The sequence below is a fragment of the Ochotona curzoniae genome, unplaced genomic scaffold, assembly GCF_017591425.1.
Source record: "Ochotona curzoniae isolate NIBS_2020 unplaced genomic scaffold, NIBS_Ocur_1.0 contig_1302, whole genome shotgun sequence".
Taxonomy (NCBI): Eukaryota; Metazoa; Chordata; class Mammalia; order Lagomorpha; family Ochotonidae; genus Ochotona; species Ochotona curzoniae.
Genome location: NW_024465035.1, coordinates 19,126,350 through 19,147,183, shown reverse-complemented (window position 1 = coordinate 19,147,183; position 20,834 = coordinate 19,126,350). Strand labels below are relative to the sequence as shown.

Here is a 20,834-nt window from a genome sequence, read left to right as displayed (position 1 = left end):
AACAGTGTCATTGTTACAGATAGGGTTGGGGACAGCAGTGGGATCATGGCAGTCACTAACACAAGCCTCTCCATTTGGCAAACATTTCCTTGAAAATACCAGAGTTGACATTCTCAGATGTCTATTTGCTTCTAGGCTGCCCCTGGAAAGCTAAAGTGAAAACCTCAGTATACCACAACACAATGACAGGGCCTTGGAAATAACTGGAAGGCACTGTGGGAAAATAAAGTCATGGCAGTCATTTCATGCCTCTATTCCATGCAAGGGGACCAAACACTTAGGTTATTGTAGACCACTGACCGTATTTAGACCTCGAAAGGCTTACAATGCAAAAGTTTTAAAGTTAGAAATTACCAAATTCCCTATATTCAAAATGGTTTTAAAATTCGTGTCCATCTCATGATGTTCAAGGGCCAAGAAGATGGTGTTGATGATGATACAGATGGTGATGGTCAGCTCAGTGAAGGGGTCGGTCATCACGGCCTTCAGGACGGTCTTGATGCGTTGCCACTGGGGACAACAATTCCACACCAGGTATTTGGATGCGAGGTTTTCTCCACACGGGAGGCAAGGCTCCTGGGATTTTTCCTGTTCTGAAAAACAGTGAAAGAACAATTGAGGAGCTGAGTTAGCTCTAGACCAGTCTACCTGCTGTTTTCCTGCCCACAATTTCCCAAGGTCAAGTTGGTCAAATTGACTAAATTGGGCACTGACTTGTGTAGCCAGAAAGATTCATATATCAATCACACTAGAGAAGAGATCACTTCCGGCATGTAACCAGAATGTTCAACAGGAATGTCTATCAAATTTTGACTTTTTGAGTCTGGACTCAGAAGCTGGGCCATGTAGTCAGAGATACCCGTCTGTGAACCTGTGAGAAACAGATACACGCCTACACTAAAGCCTCTGAAGGCAAGTCTTGGTGATGCCTGTAACAGGCACAGGCAGTACACACATGTGGGGGAATCTTTTTGCTGCCAAGGGCCACTTAGGTAGTTATAGTACCATTCACAGACCATATAAAATTATCAACTAAAGATTAGGATGTTACAGCTTATCTGAATTTTGAGTCCCAGATGTGGTTGCCTTGGCAGGGCCAAACTCAACAATTTTGCGGGCTTTACAGTGCCTTGTAGGTTGGATATTCCCCACTGCTAGTTTAGGGGAAGTAGAGAGAACCACATAGAGGCATCCATTAAGTACAGAAACAAGACAAAGCACTCCATCAGCTAGTTGAGTTCAGGCCATAAAGGCCATTTGATTTTCCTGGCAACCTTGTAGGGCTCATGCCTCATGCTGACCAAATGAGGTGATAAAATGGGCACAAAGGTAACCAGAAACCCATCTGATCCTTCTCCTGAGCAGCAGCCTTCCTACAGGGCCCTACCTGCCATTAGCCAGGTGCATCAGGTCACCCTAACCTGTCTACACGGATCTTTCATTGCCCATGCTGGATTCCTGACTCCAGCTTCAGCAACAAGTGCCATTTCATGCAGACTTCCTTAGCTGATGTTCATTGTCACTCAGATCACCTTTCTTATGGCCTGGCCTGCTTGCGAGGCCCTCTCTGAGCCACGGATCTGGAGTTCCATCATAATTCCCACCACCATCTAAGTGCCCATTCAGAGGGGTCCACTTTATTCAAAGTGTTTTGTTTGCAGATTCCAGAGGGACAGTGGTCATCACTATTTAAGGGTGGTTCCAAAATAGTCTCCTTGGTAGAATGCTTCTTGGGGATGGAGGAAAGGAGGACTGGGCGTGCCAGTGGCCAGGGGGGTAGAACTTACCCTGCATGGTGATAGTGATGATGCTGACAGCACTCAGGGCTCTCTGCCTTTGGAGTGGGTCTCCATGTTCATCAAAATAGTCCTTCGACAGATTCTGAGACAGGCGCTTGGTTTGCTCTAAGAGATGTGGCTGTAAGAGAAGGCATGGCAGGCCTGCTAAAGGTGGTAGCGGCCTTTCATTGACACTGTATGAACTAAGAAAGCATTCAACACGGATGTGGAATTCATGAGTTCACCGAGAATTGACAACATTCTGTCACTAGAAAGTGACTTGTTCTGTATGATGGTGACTTCAATATTTAACTGTGATTCTGTAGAGTAGGAACCATGTAGCCCTAGTATATAATAGACAGCTAATGACACTTGCAAACCTTGGTTAACAAATAGTGCACAGCTGAAAAAACCACAAGGATACATGAAATTATGTGAAAATCAGTGGGTGGATAATGGATGAATGAGTGCGCTGTAGTATCACTGGACCCTGGGACAAACTTTACCTTTGGAGTAGGGTCTTCGTCAGACTCTGATCCTGGAGCCTGATGCTTGCTTGACTTTTTCGATTCTCTTGCGAAGGACTTCTTTTTCCTAGTACCAAAGATCTTTCTCTTCTTTGGGGAGAAAGATGAGACCTCAAGGGAATTAAGTGAGCTTCTGTCCATTCCCATGGCAACCAAAGCCTTCGTGAACAAAGTAATTAATGAAAAATTATATTTGTCCATGAAACACTGTATGCTTCTACTGACCCTGGCCTTCATGCGTGCTTTCTCTCCTCTTCTCCATTTACACTGATCACCTACTAGAAATACAAAGCTTCACCAGTAGTTGTCTGGGGAGGGCGAGAACATGAGATGAAGCCATCAGAGGTGGGGTTGGCCGCTCCATCTCTGTACCACAAACCTTCACTCACAGACTGTTAGTATGTACTAGGCACTCAATAAATGCATATGCCTTATGATGTGGGTTTATTACTACGGATTTATGATGAGCTTCCCACTGACCAATCTCTTCAGAGGATGGGAAGGGGTATAAAACCTTGTCTCGCCCTGAAAATTCTAAGCTTCATTTGGAAAATTTGAATATACCAAAGAGACCCTCAGCATGGGCTCGAAAAACCACAGGTATTTCTGGAGCAGAGAGATTGTCATTCTTGTGGCTCTACAGCCAGCCCTCCCTCCCAGCCTTAGGCCCTGGATACAATCAGATTTATACATGGACACTGAGCAGAGCCTGGACTCACAATGGAGTAATTTCTCCAACCAATAATTTGAGCGTTATCCTCAAAGACCAGGCTTTAGAAGGTCAAAGAGTATCAAGACTATTCTCTCAAGATCCTTCTGTCTGGGAAACTCTGGGCAAGAGACTGGTATAGTCAATTTGCAGGAAGAACATCAGGAAAGAATGTACTGAGGTCAGATCCTGAGATGTAGACTCAGTCCTCAGGCATGCCACCTGCGGGGTCTTCCAGGGTGCCCCCAGCCCAGCACATCTCACCATCTACCTCTTTTTCCTCCCTTAGCAGCTTCTGGGCTTCCTGAAACATCTTCTCCTTGGCCTCAGTCTCTGCAGCCACGTTCCTGTTCTGTTCCTCATAGGCCATGGTGACAACGGCCAGGGTTAGATTAATCAGGTAGAAGGAGCCCAGGAAGATGGTTATCACAAAGAAGAAGACTGAATAGGGTCCAGTGGTGCGCAAAACCTGCAAGGACAGAGCACACAATGGCATTGCAACTCCATCACAGAACCGTGCCTGTCACCTCAAGCACAGGCCCCATGGTGCATGCAGCTTCCCCCTGTGTCCCTGCTGAGTTCAGCCATTGTAGCATCTTCTACAGCTTCCTCTGGGCACCCAGAGGCCCTGGTGCTCCATATCTCACTGAGGACCTTTACATGGGAGGCTTGATGACTTCATCATCGACAGCTTTCTCAAAGAACTTTCAATTTACAGTAAACAAAGGCAAGAGAGTGCTGATGACAAAATGCTAGGCAGTAGCAAGACTGGAGAGGAGGTAGTGCTTGTAGGAAAAGGAATGCACGGTGGGTTTTTTCCCATCTTTCTTCAAAATATTATATTTATAATTTTCGTGACACGTATAGCAAAGTTTCTAAAGCAAAATTTGATAGCACATCTGTTAAAGATGAGCAATCTATGACTAAAGTGAGGTTTTAACTACATATAGATGGTAGGTTTTAGCTCCATAATAAATGGATAAGTGATAGGTGGAGGAGGGAGCGAGTGGGAGGAAGAAGAAAGTGACTCTAAATAGCTCACCTGCTGATAGAGCCTCTCCCAGGAATCCTGAGTCATAAGCCGGAACATGGCAAGAAAAGACCAGCCGAAGTTGTCAAAATTTGTGTAATTATAGTCAGGATTAAATTTGGTGAAGTTGCATGTATATTGTTTGGAACAGGCACTAGATGTTAGAAGGAAGAAAACAGAAAAAGGTTGCATTCTTTGCAGCCAAGCTTTCTGCACACAGCAACCCCATGACCCCATCTCCTGGCTCACACCAGAAGGTCCTCTGCAGAAAAACGGTAGTCTTGATCTTAATGTACCAACTATGGACTCTTCCTCCAATGATTGATGGGCACATTTACATTTAACAATGAAGTGTGGTGAAATGGTGGGCATGGAACAGAAAACAAGGCACATGGTGAATGCCACGCCTTTCTCTCCTCAGGTTGCCCTTTGTGCCACTTTCTTGATGAAAAAGTTAACAGCATTTTCACCAATTCTCCAGATGTTTCAATGCATTCAGGGGCACACAGATGTCCACACACAACTTTTATCACACATAAATGGGAGTATGACTCCAACACACCCTTGCATCTTGCTTGTGTCCTGGAACAATAGAGCCAAGAGGCATTTCACACACAAGCATTCAGGAATATGTTTCTTCTCATGTTTTAGAGACCTACAGCTTATTTAACTGCTCTGCTAAACTGTGAATGTTTGAGTTTCCAGAGGTAGCAGTCTTTTGTTTCTATAAGCATTTGGACAATAGATAACTGTGCACATGGGTCATTGTCCACTTAATCAGTGAGTGTATCCATTGGACACTTACTTAATTTTTAATAAAAAAAATAATTTACACACATACAGCTTACAAATCACAAGCATGTAAAAGCTTTTAATCAAACCCATTGTAATATCCTATAATCGTGATTTACACACTCCAAATACAACCAGGGTAGTTCTATTACTTTCTTTTTTTTATTATTATTTTTTTAATTAATTTTATTGTTGTTTACATTGTATTATGTGGTGCAGTTTTATAGGTGCTGGGGATTCCCCCCACCCCTCCCATACCCCTCCCCCCATGGTGGATTCCTCCACCTTGTTGCATAACCATAGTTCAAGTTCAGTTGAGATTCATTCCTTGCAAACACATGCCTAGCATAAAGTTCAGCGTCTTATTGTTCAGATAAGTTCAGTGGCCTCTTGGGGAGACCTTCTCTGGTCTGAAGGTAGGGCTAACAGAGTAAAGATCCGGTCAGTTAAAAGCCCCAACAAGACCTCAGTATCAATATACAACATCATGGAATTAATTGATTGACATAGTACTGGGTAAACAATATGTTAAAAATAATGCAAGTTCCATTCTTCGAAACATCTGGGTTGAGACAGTATCAATGACAGGTTCAAAAAATAACAAACAACCAAACAAAACAAAACAAAAAAAAATTACAGGTTAAATCAAGGCAAACATGTGATATCTAATCTTTTGGGATTCGCTCATTTCCCTTAGCATTATAGTTTCCAGTTGGGCCCATTTAGCCACAAAGAACTGCATCTACTCCATGGAATACTACTCAGCTATTAAAAAAAAACAAAATGCAGTTCTATTACTTTCATAGCCCCAGGCATAGTGCTCACATTGTCGTCTGATTTCTTTATCATCACAATCAATGGATAAATGTGGTCAGAAGTAGAATTCTGGGGTGAAAATAATTTTCTATTAGAAATATGAAGGCATGACTAAATCCTGTCTCACTCTTGAGAATTCTAAAGCCATTTTAAGTTTTGTTCCTTCGTAGGTGACATTTTCCCTTTTGATTTTAAGGTTTTTGCCCTCCAATATCACAATCATACTGTTGCCATGGTTCTTTTCTGTTTGCTGTATTGGGCGCTGCGAGACTCACACTCTCTTTTTATTCCTTGAGATTTATTTGTTTGTTTGTTTATTTGAGAGGCAAAGTGACGTAGAGAAAGAGATTCCTGTTTGCCTATTTACTTCTCAAATGCCCACACCGGTTGTGGCTAGGCTCTGTTGATGCCAGGGATGATACCTGGTCTCCTGTGAGGGTGGCAGGGATCTAAGCATTGGAGGCAACATCTGCTGCCCCCAAGGGGCACTAGTAAGAACTTGGATCCGGGAGCACAGCAGCTGGAAGTAGAACAAACTGCTTTGATATGGAATGCAGGTTTTGTAAGCAGACTGAGCCCACTACATAACAATTCCTGCCCTGACAACCCATGATTTGCATTTTATAAAAAGATTTATTTGTTTGAAAGAGTTAACAGAAAGAGAGAGAGAGATCCTCTAGTTTACTTCCCATATGGCCACAGTTGCCTGGATTGGACCAGGCTGAATCCCAGAAGCCTGGCAATTCTCCTGGGTTTTCCACTCGGGTGACAGGGGCCTAAACACTTGAAGTATCTTCCATTGTTCTTCTCAGGTCGTTTATAGGGAGTTGGATCAGCATGGAACAATTGCTGGAGTCAGCGCACACATGGGCCTGTGTTCTTAATCCCAGGGAAGTTCTTTGAGAATTTCTTCACCAATTTCCTTTCTTTTGTGTTTTCTGTGCTTTCTTTATGGAATTTCTACTTAGTCACAAGTTGGAACTTTTAGGCCTACATTTGTTCTCATAATTTCTGTTTATGTTCTTTATTTCTAATTTCTTGGCTATTTCCTCAACTTTATTTTAGTGTTGCTTATTTTGGCATTCACGCCTAATTTCTAAATCACCTGTTTTATGACTTCTTTTTTTTTTTTTCCATAAGTAACCATTGCTTTTGATTTCACCAAGGACCCTATTCAAGGTTTTTAAAACCCTTTTGGCATCTCTGAACTTTTACTTTGCCCATGACCACTTTCTCTGTTCCTTTGCTTCAGCTTTCTTCATAGCAAAGGTTGTCTCTCAATGTCAGATGATCCTGGGCAGCTCAGTTGCTCTAATCAGAGATGCTGATCCGCAGACTTAGAGTTGTGGATAGGCAGAGTGGAATTCAGCAGTGGTAGGCTCTGCTTCAGAGCGACAACGCTATTTGTGATCTAGTTGGTACTCAACTGAGTGGCAAAAGGAAGCAGATCACATGCGCTTGCAATGATGCGATGCCCTTGAATAGGGAACAATGGCTTCATGGGACTGAGTGATTACACCCTGTGCTGCCTTTGAAAGTCTTGAGCATCCAACTCTATAAAGTTGAAAGAACCCAAGTCTGTAGCAGGTTTTTAATAAGCCATCAGTTCAACAAAACTGAGGGACATCCCATCTAGAGTAATCATTCTTGGAAGAAAACAAAACCTCTTACCCTTCCTGCATCCAGAAGCCACACATTCTGAATTCTGTAGAATTTTCTTGTCTTTCAAAGCAATCCTCTAATAGAGGGGGAAAAAAAGCCACAAATTCAAATTTTAAAAACACTGAAAGGAGAAAGACTAGCAAATACATCAGAGTATACTTGAAAACAGATGATTTGAATCTTTTAACATGATTATAAAGTTGCTGTCCAAGGAGAAATGGAGGTGTAATCCTTCAGGAAGTGATGAGAGGAAAAGAAGGAAAGGAATCTGGGAGCGGGTAGCAGTGGCATCGCTCTGCACACTTTGCCTCCCGGTGTGTCACGCGCGCAGTGCTGCTACCCGGACAGGCTGCAACAACCTCAGTACATGACAGACAGTGCAAGGAAAAGGCGTAAGCTTGAGCTCATTGTGGAGACTGTGGGTGTAGAAAGAAAATACTCAAAGAGTGGAGCTTGGAAGATGTTGCTTCCCCATGGCCAAATCGAGGCACTCTATGCACTTGTGTAAAATATGACAAAGAAACAGGCCAGATTCGAAATGGGAAAACACGGGAACGGGCATTGTTTTTATGGACATGGCTTTGGGCTTTTGCCTCTCCATGAAACCCCAAGTAAAGTAATGAAACAATTCTCTGAGAAATACATCTGCTCGCGTAAACACCATGGTGAAGCCTTCGCTGACTCCTAGGGGATGTTTTGAGTAGCCAGGGTTTCTGAGTGGGAATCAGGATAAATCAACCATTCACAAACCAAGGCATAGAAAGCAGCATAATTATTCTTACCATCAAATGCATCACGATTCTGGCACTCAGCACTGACACATTTCAGGCTCAGGCTTCGCATAAAGAGCTGCTGACCTACCAGGGCAAAGATGCTGAGAAAAAATATGATGAGGAGCATCACGTTTAAAAGCTTCTTAAAAGAGCGCAGCAAGGCCCCCACAATGACCTTCAGACCTGTGGAGAAGGACAGGCATAAGCAGGAGAACGTCCCACCCCCAACCAGAGGTGACAGTCAAGGAGAACTGCAGGCTGGGATTGGCAGTGGGGCTGATCAGCATTCTGGTACCTTGTGCTCTTATTTGATCTGTGTGTCACAGAAGCTATGTATCATCAATGCAGTCACTCCCACTGAGCCTGGACCACTTTATCCCCGCCCTATCCTATCCAGGCTAAGGAGGAAGTGAGGATACCACCTTGACACAGGCAGAACTTGATGACAGCAAAGGAAACTTCCCGCTGGAGGTCACAGACAGCATGAAAGGGAGCCTAGATCTAGATCTGTTGGCGAGCATATCATGAAGTGGAGATACATTATAGTATGCATCTCTGCTTCTGAATAAAATACGGACTCCCAATGAATCTGTCAAATATATATTGACCATAGCATGCTGGACTTTATACCATTCTCTATTCCTACAATGTCAGGACACATGTAAATAGCAGAATGATGGACTTGTGACTGTTATTGGGGACTAAACTATTGTAATAGTATAGGGGGAAACAGTGAAAGAAAGAGGGTGGAGAAGGGTAGAAGGGGAACTCTGAGCCTAAAGAACTGTATCATGAAAAATAAAGAATGTATATTAAAAAAATAATATGGCTGAAGAAAATATGGGATGCATTCTATGAGCAGTTACAAATGATTTTACAAAAATCAGGATTTTCTCTCAGTGTAACTGTTGCTTAAGATTTTTGTTTTGTTTTGCTTTGACTGTCACTGAGGATCAGCTACCTTTTTTAAGGGACACCATCATTTTGAACCGAGATGAAGTTGGTTAAAATCATAAAAGGCTTCTTGATTGTTTCCACGCGTTGATTCAGTTTGTGTGTCGGCTACTTGTAACATACAGAATTTGTCCAGAGTTGTAGCCTGTATTTACTTGTTTTGACTTGCGCCCCCCCCCCGCCAAGATAAAACTATAATCAGTGAAAAAATAACCAACATGTGCATAGCTTTTCTTGTTAATGTGCATTTCCTCCATATTATGAAAAACATTTTGCTCCAAAATAAACTAGCATTGTTAGTTCTATTTTCCTGTAACTTTCTGAAGACCCACGTGTCCTCAAAAGCCTACCTTATGTTTTCTTGCTGTCATGTCAAACACAAGCCCAAGTAGCCGTCCCTAATCTGTCAAGCTTGCTTGTTTCACAACGTTCTCTGCCTCCATAGCCATTTCCTCCTCCCCATTCACCCCAGCCAAAAACCTTGGCATTACCCTGGACTCCTCTCTTCTGCTCACATCATGAACACTGTCCGATCCATCTATAACAGACTCTTCTTGTTTCCATAGCCCATTCACACAATCTGAACAACTCTAGGACAATCCCATGATCTGAAAGTACTGCTATTCCTGATTGGGTTATGGCCTGTTGGGTCAGTTCAGTTTAAGAGAGGCGAATACTTTAGGATGTGAGATGCCAGAGAGTTTTGGCTGGGGTCGGGGAAGGGGTACCTGTGTAAGATGAGGAGCAAGGAACAGAAATCATCAGGGAGGGGCTTCTGACATCAAGAAAGGGAAGGGGAAAGATGGCAGGATTGGAGAGGAAGAAGACTGAAGAAGATTGACTGTAGTGCAGCTGTGGGATATGTCTTTCCAGGAACTTGGAGCACTGAAGCAGTTAAGAGGAACCCAAGGATTCAGAGATGGGTCCACATTAGTACGACTGCTATGCACTAACGGCATGAATGCAACGGTGAATCCAAAGAGGTGACTGCTGGGACTATTAATTGACTGTGATGTGTTTCTATGGCAACCACTAGGCCTCCTACTTGGCCTTCTTGCTTCTACTGCTGCTTCTTGACTTTGGTTTCTCCATACAGCTCTAGAGACTGCCCTGTGAGCCCTCTCTCAGCAGTGCATCTCCCCTTCACTTCTTTGGTCCTACCAACACCCTCGCCATCTCCTGCCCAGCCCTTCCCACATCCTTGTTACTCCTGTCTCCCAGACTCAGATGCTTTTTTTTTTACCCATGGGCACGCTACTGCTTCTCCAACTTCAGTCCCTTGTTCATCTCTCACTTGCTTTGTGACACCTTCAGGATGCTTTGCAACCTGTTTCCCCTAATCTCTGTGGTCTCCCATGGCCCTCATGCTATCTATTTTTTCAATTGTTGTTCTTTTCTGTGTTACATGGCACTTCTTTTTTAAAAAAAATTGTTATATTTTTCATGATACAGTTCCATAGGTTCAGGGATTTACTCTCCCACCCTCCCCACTTACCCTCCTACCTCCACTGTTTTCCCCTCTATTATTACAACAGTATTGTCCACAGTATGTAATTTACAAATTCAAATTTGTGATTGTTGCATTTCAGTGTCTCCAGCCCTCATCTTTAAACACCAATTCTGTAGGGGCATGTGGCCCTTGGTCTTACAAGCAGACTTGAAGTGGCTAGCACAGGCCTGGACATACTAGGTGCTAAATAATTACTGGCTGAACCATCAAGTAACTGCATAAAGCACGGTTGACTTGTTTGTTTGGGGGTTCCACAATGACATTTTGAGAAATTTAATGGTAGAACATTCTCTCCAGCTAAGAAGCAGTATTTAGAGTTAGAATGACTTACCTGAAACCACAGAAATTGCTTTTAAAGCTCTGAATACTCGGAAGGTACGCAGGGGCAACAGCTTGAGGGAGATGTTTGGAAAAAAGGATATGATCCTGCAAGATAAAGCAGAGGGAGAGCCCAGGCCCGCTCTGTCCTGGGGCTGTACCACACTCCTTCAAACTGCCTGGACTCTTTGCCCACCATGGTAAACTCTGTAGCTCTCCTTCCCATCCCCACCTTCATCTCAGCTTCTGAGAGTCTCAATGTCCGTTAGTGTGGACCATGGACTGCACAGGAGGCTGTCTTTAGCCACTCTTCAGAGTAGGCAAAGGTAAAGATACATTGAAACAATCAGTTGTAGCCACATCCAGTGGGAATAGAAATCTGTCCACACTGCTTTGACTGATTGCTAAGTTCTGAGTCCAACACGTTTGGTTAAAGTTTCCCAGTCACTACATGGCTATGGCTGGATGTGAACCCAGGACTTAATTATCTAGAATTCACACTCTTAACCAATGCTCTATTCCACCTGTTGGTAACAAAGAGAACACAGCCATTGGGCAAATGTAAAACTCTGAATTTGTAGCACTTATCTCCAACAACTTGTGTGAATACTAAATAGAAAAGTATATTTGAGGTGCTTAACACAATGCCTGGCCCAAACAAGTAATTAGGCTGTTGTTATATAGGCAATGGCATGCTGCTTCTCTCGATTTTAATTTGCTCTGCCCCATTATGCAGTTGTCAAAGCAGCACAACCCTCAGGAAGAACATTACTCCTCAGCTCATCCTATTTATTTATTTGCAGTAATCCATTCTCAATGGACCATAGGCCTATACATATAAAAATATCTCAAATAGAACTATTGGGTATAAATATGAGTGAAGCCCTTTGTACTACTGTGGTAAGCTAGGACTTTTAGACTCATTGACTTTTCCTATATGACCACAGCCTGATCCACTGGCACATACCATATCACATTGTGATTGGTTGCTTCTTTTCCCCTCTGGTCTGTGAGTTTCATGAGAACCATGTCCCTTTGCATGCACAGAATTTGGCTTACTAATGGGCAGTGTTTGTGAAGGACTAAGGAAATATGAATATGATTATTGGCCTAGCTATGGATTTGTGCTTAGAGTTACAGCCCCTTGGCTCCAAGGCACTGCTCAGGGCCATCCAACACTAGTCTCAAAGCTGTGGATGTAAGCAGGCCTTACTCAATGATTCATGTGGACCCACTCAGAAGCCTAATAGAAGCAGAAGGACTTCTTTCCCACCCCAAGTCTCTTCAGTAAAAATCTTTAATATCCTTACGCTGCTCCAATGACAAAGGAATCCAACCAGTTCCATAAATCTCGAAGGAAAGAAAATTCATCCAGAATAAACCCGCTTGCTACTATTTTTATCGAAGCTTCAAAAATATAAATTCCAGTGAAGACATATCTACAAAGCAAATAATCCAGAACAAGAGGGAAATGGTCAGTAAGGTCAAAAGCAAAAAGCCCCTGTCTTACCTTGCCTTGATATTGTACTCTATTTCAAGGTGACATTTAATATGCTGGCCTTCTACAAACTAGAGTTCAGACAGGCAAACACTTTAAAGCATGTCCTGGCATTGAGCAAGTCTGAGGAACAGGGTAATTTCTGAATCAAGTTATCTGTCTGCCCTTCAGTGCCTCACTTTGCGGCCTTCCTCTTGAGAGTGGTTTTAGTCCCTCTGGGGTGCTGGGACCTCAGCTTGTAATTTGTCGCCAGCAGTCGGGAACTGTCACTCCGGTGCGGTCTACAGAAGGAGATGGTGGTGAGGGTTCTGTGAGCACAACAAGTGACCAAACCACTGAGTCTTGGTATATTCCGTGTGCATGAAATAGAAGGGTGAGTATTACTAAGAAGTTCGACAGATACAAGGCAAGCCGCATCAAAATGTCGGTAACATTTTGGGGACTGAAAGATAAACCAATTATAAAATTTAAATGGGATTTCAAAAAAAATTCCAAATAATCCAGGCATCTTAAAAAGGAACAAAATTTAATGTCTTACAGTCTCTGGTATTAAAACCTGTCACACAAAGCTACAGAAGTTAGAATAGTTTGCTACTAAAATAAACACATATAAATGTAGACAATTGATTAGAATAAGCCTCATTTACTGGGTAAAATGATTTTCACTGAGTGCCAAGATAACTCAGAGGGAAAGGACAGTCCGTTCAGAATGTGGTTGAAAATCTGGGGAGCCACATAGAAATGTCAGATACTTCATTGATGCACAAAGTTGAAATACTTGTGGATTAGACACGCAAATGTTAAGATCTGAAAAAACGAAACTCATACAGCAAAATACTTCCAAGAGTACATTTGACATTAGGTTAACATCTGCAATATATTGCAAGTTTCTATAAGAACAAAAAAAAAAATCAAAGAATCCAAGTTTAAAATGGACAAAGTCAGAACAGTAGTTTCCCTAAAGATGACATATAACTGTCTTTGGCCAAAAAGTGTTATCAAGCATCAGAGAAACGCAAATAAAAACCAGAGTAGGGCCCGGAGCAATAGCATAGTGGTTAAAGTCCTCGCCTTGCACACGCTGGGATCCCATATGGGCACTGGTTCTGATTCATTCAGCCCCGCTTCCCATCCAGCTCCCTGCTTGTGGCCTGGGAAAGCAGTCGAGGATGGCCCAAAGCCTTGGGACCCTGCACCCGCATGGGAGACCCGGAAGAGCTCCTGGCTCCTGGCTTTGGATTGGCTCAGCTCCAGCCGTTGCAGCCGCTTGGGGAGTGAACCATTGGACGGAAGATCTTCCTCTCTGTCTCTCCTCCTCTCTGTATATCTGCCTTTCCAATAAAAATAAATAAATCTTAAAAAAAAAACAGAGTAAAATATTATTTTGTGTCCACTAGGATTGCTGCTATTAAAATCACAAGACAAATAATGAATGCTGATAAGGAGATAAAAAATAATTGCAAACGTTATGTAATACTGATTGGGTGGAAACATCATGTTACTTCCATGGCAAATAAAACAAGATTTTTCTCCAAAATATAAAACAGACCTGGCCTATGTCCCATAAATTACACCTCAAGGTAAATGTACAAAAGAATTGACAACAGAATCTTGCGTCTCAGAGAGGGCTCTGTGCACCCATGTACAGAGCAGCACTGCTCTGTACTCAGGAGGTGAAAGAAACCTCAAAGAATCAGTAAACAAGATCTGGTTTCCTTGGGACGGGCGATGAATCACATTTTACGAGGCAGGAAATCACCACTCATTCCAACATGAGTGAACCTTCCAGTCAGTAAAGTAAGCCAGTCACACAAAGACACAAATCACTATAGGAGAGCACGTACACGCTACTCGTGCAGGAAACGTAAAACGGGAGGTTAGTTTTCCTGAGTATTAGAGCCCTCATATTATAAAAATATCTTTAAAACTGCTAGGCAGTTAATTTCACTTAAAGATGGAGAAGATGTGATTTTTGTATTACATGGGTTTTTTTTTAACCAACATTTTAAAAAGCCCTCAGTCGTAATATGTTGTTCTCTAAATTTTACATAATTGCCTAATTTGTCCTAACCTCTATCTTATTTCCCTTTTCTTTTATTTCTTCCAAAAATGTAGTCTATCCTTTTTTTTCTTATAATCCCCAATAATCAACAAGTCTGGGTTTGTATGCATGCACACACAAGTTTTACTATGAAGATCAAAATAATCAGTTTGATCAAATAACCTGTCAGTTCAAAGTAAAAGATATGTTTCCTGGTAGAATCTTTACCCAGGATTAGCTTCCCAAAGCTAAAGAAACAAATATGTTGGGAACTTGAGAACGCCCCAGTGCTGCCAAGTGTAAAATCAGAAACCATCAAGAGGTTGCCATGGGCCAAAGCACCGCTCCACTTCACTCATCGTCTGAGCAGCTCATCTTCCAGAAGACAAATGAAAATATCAGATTAAATACAATATGCCTTGAAATCTCATCTGTAAACTCAGGTGTACAATGCTCTAGGTACTTTTTAAAAGGGTTATGATCACAGATGTGTGGGATGTTTTCTCATTTCAAGCCAATGAGACAGCAGCCACAGGCTGTCATTTTCAGCCTGGCCACCTCTTGTGCTCCATCAGTCTCTTTTTCCTGTAAAGCCTGGCCAATGGGGGCCCCATGGTATGGCCTGGGGTTCCTCCTGGCAGGTCAATGCTGTGGACCTCCTTATATGAGTGCTGCCTTAGCAGTTTCCTCCCAGGTATTGCTAAGTGCTGCCAGAGAGAACAGGCACCTTCCCCCATTCCCTCCTCCCAGACGAGGGCTCTTCAAACAAATATCCCTTATGGATTTTTCAGCAATTAAAATAGCCTTTTAGGTTCCCTTATCTAGCCCAGCTGTCTTGGACAGAAATGAACACCAGGAAAGTTAGGAATTATACAAACACAGAGAAACATAGCCGAATGGAATCAGGAAGGAAATGAAATTCCTCAAAACTAATGAAAAATGAAACAGCGTATTAAAATTTACAGGATCCATCAAAATAATACTACGAGGATAATTCATAGTATTAAGTCTTCTGTTTATAATAAATCAATGGAAAGATGTCATATATACAAGCTAATTAAGTACATCCAGGAACTGAAAGAAACAAGAGCAATCGAACCCCGAATTAGTGAAAGGGAATTAATGACAAAGATCAGAGTAGAAATAAACAAGGCAGGAACTGAGAAACTAATTCAAAGAATCAGTGAGACAACGAGCTGACCTTCCAAAGCCTAAACAAGGGTCAAACCCCAAAACAATAAAAGTTAGAAATAAAAACTCCACAACCAACATCAAACTGAATGCCAAAAATCTGAAAACATTTCCTGTAATGTATGGAACTAGTCACTACACAGTAGAAAGATCATTCACTCATATCAGAGGGAATTTAATCCTGGTCTGCAGGGAAGTAGAACATATGCAAATCAATAAATGTGATGCACCATATAACAAGATGAGAAAAAAAAAACATGTGATTATTTTGATAGACCAAGAGAAAGCATTCCGGGTCCGGCATGGTAGCCTAGTGGCTAAAGCACTCACCTTGCCTGTGCTTGGATTTGCTTCTCTTAGACAGGGAGTGCTATTTGGTTTTGAATTTAACATATCAGCATTCTCTGGTTTCAGACACAGTTTGTCCACCTGAGGTTTTTACAGCAACGATGTTACTGTGTGTAGATTATAAACAGACATTTAAAGGGCTCTTTCTCACTTTTCTTGATTCAAAGTGCCTGGAAAGCTCCTGCCACAGGTGGAAGCAAATCCTTAGGGAACGGGCTTGATTTGGTGATGGCAGATTATAGGGAAACTTACTGTTTTCCAGCTCAAGGTTGAGTGATTCATAATTAGTTTTCAAAGAAAAAAAGATTGCATGAGCTGCCAACATGTGTGGTCACACCTGTGTCCATTTTGACACTTCATACCCCTTTCCCAGCTTCTCTTTAAATAACAGCTGGGGCAATCTGAAGCAACAACAACATCAATGCCAGACTTCGGGATGTACTATAAAGCAGTTGTAATCAAAAGGAGCTGACATAAAAACAGACATGCAGATCAATGGAACAGAAATGAAGCATACCATCTATCGCCAACCGATTTTTCACAAGTGAACTGAAATGAAACTGACACACTGAAATACAAAGGATAAAAGATTATGACAAAGAACCAAATGACAATGAAGCCAACGGTCTTTTCAAACTATTCAAAAATACTGAAAAGGATAAAACTCTGCAAAATCTTTTTATGATAGCAGCATTACTCTAATGCCAAAATTAAAAAAAAAATACAGTGTGAAAACTATGAACCAATATCCCTGATGACTGTAAATTCAAAAGTTCTCAGCAAATTGTTAGCAAGCCAAACCAAATACTACATCAAATAGATCGTACTCACAGTCAAGCAGGATTAATCCCAGTGATACAAGTCTAGTTCAACACTCATGAACTGATAAACATCACAAACCACATTGCCAGCGTGAAGCACAAACGCCCTGCCGTCTCAACGGATGCAAAAAGGAAAACACGATGAGATTCAGTATCTCTTCTGTATAAAAACGCTCAACAAATTAGATACAGAGAAATATACCTCACAACTTAAAGGGTTTGGGTAATAAATGTACAACAGATATCATGTTGAGTGGGAAAAAGTTGAGAGCATTTCCTCTTTATCTGAAATAATACACAGATGTCCACTTTCTCCCCTCTTACTCAGCGAACTACTGGGAGAATCAGAGGGTACCACTAGGAAAGAGAAAGAACACAAGTGTCACAAAACTGGAAAGAAGAAAGTCGAAGTAGCCATGTTTGCAGGTGACATGTTGCATCCATAGAAAAACCTAAAACATCCCACCAAAAGCCTGTCAAATTGGTAAATCAATTCAGTAAAGCGAAAAAAAAAAATTAAAATCACCATACAAAGAAAAGTCAGTACTTTTTCTAACCGTCATGATTCTGTGGAAAGAGCAATCAACAGAAAGAATTCTTACAGTAATTACCACAATAGCAATACTAGGGAATAAAATGAACAAAAGAAGTGAAAATTTTCTGAAAGGAAAGTTATAAAGCATCAATGAAAGAAACAAACTAACAGAAATGGAAAGCTATTCTTCATTTGTGTAATTGTAAAATTAGTCTTGTTAAAATTTGCAGCCTAATTTGTGTAATTGTAAAATTAGTCTTGTTAAAATTTGGGGCCTATCTGGCAGGGCTAGATTATCAATACTAGCCAGTGAAAGTCAAACAGGGAATGGCTAATGTGAGGCTGGGTCATGACACTGAGCAGCACATGAGAGAATCAGGTCTAGGGGCAGAATCTGTGGGTTAATATGTGGGCTCACCTCTGTTGGTATGTGCAAGATGTGTGGCTGGAAACAGGAAACAGGCCTGGTTGGAGAGCTAAGGGGACATCCCAGCTGGGTTGGGGTTCCCACTGGTGAGCACAAGAGCCAGATTGAGAACATCAGGCTGGGCTGCACATGGTTACTGGTCTGAGGAACAATAGACTGGGCTACTGTCCAGCACCCACTGGTACTTGTGTGAGTCAGCATGGGTGTAGAATGAGCTGGGCTAGTCTTGACTCCTCCTGAACCACATGAGAGCTGTGTATGGGTGTGGACCAAGTGTGGCTGGGCTGTAACATTCAACAGTAAGGACAGGAATGAGTGTGGGTTGGTTGGGCAAGGACACTGTTCTTCCCAGGACACGAGGTAGACAAAGTCAACCTGGGTCAAGGACCCACCAGTATGTGTGACATGTGCCACTAGGAGGAGGCCTGATACAGAAGCTTGGGGAACTCCTCTGTCAAGATGCATTCCCTACAGATAAGCACAAGATGACCAATGCAAGGAACAGCCCAAACTAAGCCAAACTACAGTACCTGCCAGCATACATGTGGGTCAAATCTGGACTTGACAATAGCTCCAAATGACCTCCAAGGGGAACGTTTGATTTCCAGATGCTCACGGATTTGTTTCATTTCTGTCTCCAAGGAAAGAAATGGTCCAAAATCCCAGTGGGTCCCTGTCCTCACCTCAGCACCGCCTAATCTTTTCAACCCCTCTACCTCCACATTCTCCTACTCTCCAGAGCCACTCAGCATCCCTCCTGCTTGAGGCTTTCCCCCTCCATATCCTTCAGCCCGCTCCTGCACCAATGCTGTTCTCTCAGACTCCTTCCCCCTCACTTCCTGCATCAATGCCATTTTCTCAAGCCCTTTGTTCTCAACCCTCCGCCTCCTGCTTCTCTTCCCCAATCAGCTCTCACCATACTCACACAACCCTACCAACTCTGCTGCTCATTTGTGCCCACTCCAGGATGTGGCCAGAGGTGAGGGGATTTTGCGGGTCCATGTCCGCTTCTGTACCTAGTATCTCAGATTGAAAAATGTTTAAGTTCATATTCTGCTGACATTCTTTTTCAACTGGGTTCCAGCCCCCACAGCCCCCAGATTCTACCTACTCAACCATTTATCCGCATGTCTAGTTTCCCCTTGGTTACCTCCTTAGGTGAACAAGATTCCCCCACATCAGTATGGCCCCTCCCACCTGAAAAAGTTCATCCCTGGGTATGGGATCTCTCAATGCTGGCCATAGCCACTCACCATGAGCCCATCCAAATTACTTTAAAGCCAGGAGTCTCTTATCCTTCATGCCCCCAGTTCCCTGTCTCCCTTCAGCATAAAAAAGGGCTCAAGCCTGTCATTGATCACCTCCTGGGTCAAGGCCTACTTGTCCTATCAGTTTCTCACGTAACACCTTGATTCTACCTGTGGCCTTCTTGTCTAAACAGATAGACCTTACTGCTAGGGGGAGGTCAGCTTGTTTGAGGGCTCTCATGGCGGCAACACTGCTCTCGAAAGAGGCCCTTAAACTCACCCTACAACAGCCCATCACTGTTTTCTTCTCTCACCACTTGAGAGATTTGCTGGGACAAGAAACCCTTCTCCTGTTAAGCCCTTTGTGTCCAAGGACTATACCTACTCTTAATTGAGAATCCAAATATATCTCTTTCCCAGTCCCCTCCCCTCAACCCTGCTTCGCTCCTCCTACTCCCCTCAGTCACCCCGGCTTCACACTCCTGCCCACAGATCCTTAACTCCTGTCTTTTACCTAGGGAGGGCTTGGAGGACCAGTTCCTACAGTCACCTGATCTCACCCTCTTTGTGGATGGTAGCTTGGGAAAGGGCCCTGATGATAGCCGCCACACAGCCTATGTAGTGGTCACCTCTGATTCTGTACTAGAGGCCAACCATCTTCCCCAGAGTAGAACCTTCCAAAAGCTGGACCTCTATGCCCTAATCAGGGTTCTAACACTGGCCAGGGCAAGTGTGCCAACATTTATGTGGACTCAAAGTATACCTTCTTAATAGCTCACTCCCATTCTAGCATTTGGCAGGAGAGGAGGTTCCTTACCACCAAAAGCATGCCCATCACCAATACCTCACTAATTAATAAACTCCTCCGAGCCCTTTCCCTCCCTGCTCAGGTGGCTGTCATCCACTTCAGGGAATATCGGTCTTCCTCCGGCTTGGTGGCAAGGAAGCTCTCAACTCAAACACCTCCAGTCATCTTACGTTTTATCTCTACCCCCTTAAACCTACCTATACTCCACAGGAACGCAAAAACCTCCTAAACACAGGAGGACAGGAATGACCTGAGGGCTGGATCTTCATGGAAAACGAAACAGCTCTCTCCTCTCAGGATGCCCTCCCTCTCTTGACTGATGTCTACAACTCTCTCCATGTGGGCCCCAACACCCTATTTCGGTTTCTGGATCCCCTGTTCTTTTGCTCAAATATGCAGACCCTTCTCAAGCAGATCCACTCATCCTGCCCTACTTGTTCTGCTTCTCCTCAAGGGGCCCTTCAACCTAAATTACTTACACACCAATGGAGGGGCATCAACCAGGCAAAGGCTGTCAGATTGACTTTACCCACATGCCCATTCACAAAAGTTGCATTACCTTCTCAACTTAGTAGCTACCTTTCTGGGTTGGGTTGAGGCATTCCCAACAGCCCGGGAAACATTGACGACAGTCACGGAAGTCTTCCTCAAACACATAATCCCCACATTCAGCCTACCGCTGTCTATTCAATCTGATAACGGAGCAGCTTTTATATCAGAAACCACTCACTAGGTCTCACGAATCTTACACATCACCTGGAGACTTCAGACACCTTATCGCCCCCAATCCTCAGACAAAGGGGATCCAATGGAATAATCAAGGATCATCTCACCAAATCGTCCCTGAAGCTCAGGTCTTCTTGGGTTGTTGTACTCCCCTTGGTTCTCATGCACATCAGGGCTACTCCATGCAAGTCCTTAGGCCTGAGTCCCTTTGAACTCCTGTATGGACACCCACTCCTCATCAACCACCATCTCCGTATTAATCTACCCCCTTTGGCTAACTATCTCCCTTATCTTACTCTCGTCCACAAGCTTCTACAAGAATA

At 43.1% G+C, this 20,834-nt stretch overlaps 1 protein-coding gene across 1 annotated transcript in view; it reads right to left on the bottom strand.

The window, feature by feature from the left end:
- SCN11A (sodium voltage-gated channel alpha subunit 11) overlaps nucleotides 1-20,834 on the bottom strand; it is an 83,821-nt gene that overhangs the window by 47,712 nt on the left and 15,275 nt on the right. The window contains exons 4-12 of the mRNA XM_040965457.1: nucleotides 12,180-12,308; nucleotides 10,883-10,977; nucleotides 8,097-8,270; nucleotides 7,324-7,390; nucleotides 4,057-4,198; nucleotides 3,286-3,483; nucleotides 2,285-2,464; nucleotides 1,788-1,917; nucleotides 355-593 (exon numbers count right to left, since the gene is read on the bottom strand). Coding sequence (XP_040821391.1) covers nucleotides 355-593; nucleotides 1,788-1,917; nucleotides 2,285-2,464; nucleotides 3,286-3,483; nucleotides 4,057-4,198; nucleotides 7,324-7,390; nucleotides 8,097-8,270; nucleotides 10,883-10,977; nucleotides 12,180-12,308 — 1,354 coding nt within the window. The remainder of the gene's footprint in view (nucleotides 1-354; nucleotides 594-1,787; nucleotides 1,918-2,284; nucleotides 2,465-3,285; nucleotides 3,484-4,056; nucleotides 4,199-7,323; nucleotides 7,391-8,096; nucleotides 8,271-10,882; nucleotides 10,978-12,179; nucleotides 12,309-20,834) is intronic.